The sequence below is a fragment of the Myotis davidii genome, unplaced genomic scaffold (genome assembly GCF_000327345.1).
Source record: "Myotis davidii unplaced genomic scaffold, ASM32734v1 scaffold116, whole genome shotgun sequence".
NCBI lineage: Eukaryota > Metazoa > Chordata > Mammalia > Chiroptera > Vespertilionidae > Myotis > Myotis davidii.
Window position 1 is genome coordinate 2,568,771 of NW_006290632.1, and position 4,282 is coordinate 2,573,052.

At 35.5% G+C, this 4,282-nt stretch overlaps 1 protein-coding gene and 1 pseudogene across 1 annotated transcript in view; one reads left to right on the forward strand and one right to left on the reverse strand.

Moving 5' to 3' along the window:
• Window positions 1-983: 983 nt before the first annotated feature.
• Window positions 984-1,616, forward strand: LOC102766531 (annotated as a pseudogene).
• A 442-nt stretch (window positions 1,617-2,058) lies between these two features.
• SPTSSA (serine palmitoyltransferase small subunit A) overlaps window positions 2,059-4,282 on the reverse strand; it is a 20,338-nt gene continuing 18,114 nt past the window's right edge. Inside the window, exon 3 of the mRNA XM_006763658.2 lies at window positions 2,059-2,929. Coding sequence (XP_006763721.1) covers window positions 2,826-2,929 — 104 coding nt within the window. The 3' untranslated portion in view covers window positions 2,059-2,825. The remainder of the gene's footprint in view (window positions 2,930-4,282) is intronic.

The window sequence follows — 4,282 nt, forward strand, 5'->3', positions numbered from 1 at the left end:
TTGGAGAGGATGCAGGCTGGGCTGAGGGACACGCCCTCCAGTACACAAATTTCATGCCCCAGGCCTCTAGTAAACAGATAAAGTGTAATTATCTCCCCGTTTGTTATTTGCTAACAAATAAAGCAGACACTTGAATCAGCTGGTGAGATTACGCTTCCCTGATTTATTACTTTGTTTTTACATAATCATTATTTTGCTTGAGACAGTATGAATACAACTCAGACATAACCATATCCAACTATTTTTAACTACTTCAAAACTAAATAATTACATCTCTCTCTTCTCTCACTATCCCTACCTAATAGTGATGATATAGATTGACACTTTAAAAATATCAAAAATTTATACATTACTCATTACCTCCAGACTAGAAAATACTTCCCAAGTCTAGTCCTTAAAATTTAGGGCCAAAAAAACTTACATTTTTTGACCAGCCAGTGTAGCTCAGTGGTTGAGCATCAACCTATGAACCAGGAGGTCACAGTTCGATTCCCAGTCCCAGTGTGGAGCATGCAAGAGGCACCCAATCAATGATTCTCTCTCATCATTGTTGTTTCTGTCTCTCTCTCTCCCTCCCTTCCTTTCCTCTCTGAAATCAGTAAAAAATTATTTTTAAAAAATTTAGGGCCAATACTTACATTTTTTTAAATGGTAAAATTTATTCTGGAAAGCATATTAAAATATATGTCTAACCCTGGCTGGGTTGCTCAGTGGTTAGAGTGTCAGCTGAAGCACTGAAGGGTCTCAGGTTCAATTCCTGATGAAGGGCATGTAGCTGGGTTGCAGGTTTGATCCTGGCCCTGGTCCAGGCACGTGCAGGAGGCAACTGATTGATTTATCTCACTTGCATCGATGTTTCTCTCTCTTTCTCTTTTTCCCACTCCCCACTCCCTTCCACTCTCTCTGAAAATCAATGGAAAAAATATCCTCGGACCCGGCTGGAGGAAGATGGTGGGCTTATGGTGAGCAGACGTCAAGGGATGAAAATAGGTATGCCTAGAAGCAAATTTTAAAAGCATTTTCTCTTCAAATCTTTTCCCATACCACCTGATAAAGCATCTTGATTCACCATGGCCGTATCAGCAGTGAAATGGGCGATATCAAACAGAACTATTCTGAAACATTTATTTCCAATCCAAAATGGAGCTTTATTCTGTGTTTGTTATAAATCCACATACTCTTCTCTTCCAGATGACTCTAACTGCAAAGTAGAACTTGCTTTGACATCTGATGGCAGGATGATAGTTTGCTACCATCCTTCTGTGGATATTCCATATGAACACACCAAGCCTATCCCTCGGCCAGATCCTGTGCATAATTATGAAGAAACACAGGATCAAATACTGAAAACCAGATTAAAGTAAAAGATGAACACTTGGAGCAACGACCCATGATAGAACTTAGCAAAATGTTCTTTACTACTAAGCACCATTGGTCTCCTTATGGACAGTATCATACACGTCGTAGGAAACAGAATCCTCCAAGACAGATGATATTGAGGTTTTCAGTAAATGCTGTCCTGTTCTCATTTGCCATTTGAGAAAATGCAATCAGATATATTCACTACTATGTTATATAATAATATAATGATAAAATGTCTTTTCATCTAAAAAAAAAATATCCTCGGGTGAGGATTAACAAATAATAATATATCTAATTTTTTAAATTAGCAATACTTTTATGTTGAGAAACATGTTAAAATATTGCTTATATGTCCACAGCAATCAATTCAGAATATAAATACTACATCAATATATAACCACAGAGGAAAAAACACATTGCCACAGCAACTGATTTTTCTCTTTGAATTTAATGAGTTTACATCAAAAAAATTAATCATTTTACATTTAAGGAATAAAAGTATTTTTTTAAAAAAATAATACAAATAGTGAAAGGATTTTAACCAAGTTTACCCTTCTTTTTGATATAGCTTTTAACAATTCATCTCATCACATTTTATTGCAATGTTCAAATGCACTTACAGCACCCATTACAATCAGAAATTAAACTTAAAGAAGTACTTGTAAGTAATGACTCTCAGAGGAAACTGATTTACTGTCTATTAAAAACTTCATGGTATGTAAGCATTACACAATAATGCTACTTAACCGCCTGTTGTCACAATAATAACCCCCAAGTTTTCTGGAAATGAGTCCACATAAGAATTAATATTTAAAAGATGAAATGTTCCTTATTTTTTACTTTAGCAAGATCTTATTTTTTCATTGTTAAGAAACACTTTAGTAGTTTTAAAGCAGAAGCTATTATAGAGTTTAGAGAGCTAAAACTGTACTCCTGAGTTCAAACTTACAGATAAGTCTTTTGTAAATAGTTCTCAATAAAATACCCTCCCTCCCCACCCCCTGCCCGAGTTCTTACAAAACTTTGGTCAAGAGTAGAAATATATCCAGGCAGATGTATATGCCATACAATAGCAAGAACAATAAAGCCCAACTAATGACTCTGGGTTTTAGAAATAGAAGGCAATTTAAAATGTACCCAAAGTGACATTAAGAAAAGCTTTCACAGGGTAATATTTAAAGTCACAAAGGTTAAGAAAATACTGATATCAAATTACAAATAACTACAATGTTAAAATAGACAAAAACTACTATACAAGAGCCTCTTTTAAAATTAAAAATAAAGAACACAACACATGAGTCAGGATTATTTTCCTGTTATACTCATGAATTTTAGTCTTTATATTCATAAGGTTGGTCACACTGACATCTAGTCGAGTTTCTTCTGACATCTGATGAAGTCTCATTCCAACTTCAGAGGATGGTTCTTCCCTAGGGAACCTCTCGTTTCCGGTCTCCTCTTGGTCATTGTACAATTTCAAAGTAGTGCAATATGGCCATAATGTGCTGAGGCATGAAGACGTATCCCGTGTACAGTGCCATCCCCACGACGGAGACCAGCATGGAATCTGAGCTGTAGTTAAGAAAACTTACTACTTTTCTGAATTTATTCAAAACTAAATCCCAACATTTTTTCAACAAATGTTTTATGTGGAAGTAGCCATTCAATTGATGTTTTCTCATATATATCAAGTATTTATAAAGAACTAATAACTGTAGCCATTAATGTTTACTAAATTTTTAAAGCTCATTTTATCTTCACCATCACCTTACAAGGTAATTACTATTATTCTCCCTCTTATACTTCAAAGCACCAGGCTGCTTAAAATGAAGCGTAGAAACTGACACTGTTTAACCTAAGAAACAGAAATATACAAAAATAAATTGTATTTAATCACTGTACAAGGTCTACCAACTTGAAAAAGCAATAAGAATATATGATCCAAGACTTTTAGATTGAGACTGTGGCTAAAAGCCTTGGCTTTGGAGCCAAAGCTAAAATCAATCATACACCAGTGACATAAACTGACAGCACCTGCTACTATTAAACATTTAGTATTATCACTACACTTTGCAACAACATCAAGTAAAAGTCATCTTAATAAGCTAACCAATATATGTTCTCTACAGTGTTCCTTTTTTCTCATTCCAAAGGAAAGTGAAACTGTATAGATGCAAATCAACAAGGGCCCTGACAAAATATTGATGCAATAAACATGAAGAGCTTCCCTGCGCAGTCACATGGCCATGCTAAGAGGAATAACAGCTTCTGAACTGGGACCATGTTTTATTCATTCATTCATATTCTTTCTCTCCCTCCCCCTCCCCGTTCTGTCTCATACCTTTCAGCTCTACATACTAGTAGTTCTATAATACTTTACATTATTTTATGAGAAGGTATGATTTATATAAACAATATGCTTACTACCAACTAATATTTGTGTAATAGTTTAGATGACAAACCTCTTTCACATATTATCATCTTTCAGAGTTCCTGTGAAATACTGAGAGGCTGACAAAACACTGAGTGACTTGTCCAGGGCCATACAAGAAGGTGTCTTTAGAGCGGAGACCAAACAAGCTATCTGAATCAAATTCTAAAATCATTTCCTTCATCCAGCAAACATGGGTAAAAAGTCCCCCATAACCACTTTTTTAAGTTTCCGTTTTAGCCTCCCTTAATCCAGTTCTTTCTTAAACTGCCATCTTCTATTTACCACCTAATTTCTTTTTTTTCTTTTTTTAAGTGCATGCATACCCGCTGCTTCATATCACTCTCGGTTCACCAATGACCTCCTAGCAAATCCAATGGCTATCTGAATTGATTCTATTTTAGTTTTCCCTCTTCAAAACTCTTCCACCAAGGTCTGAAATACTCCCTAGGGCTCTCCTCCCATCTCTCTCACCACTTTTCTGTTTCA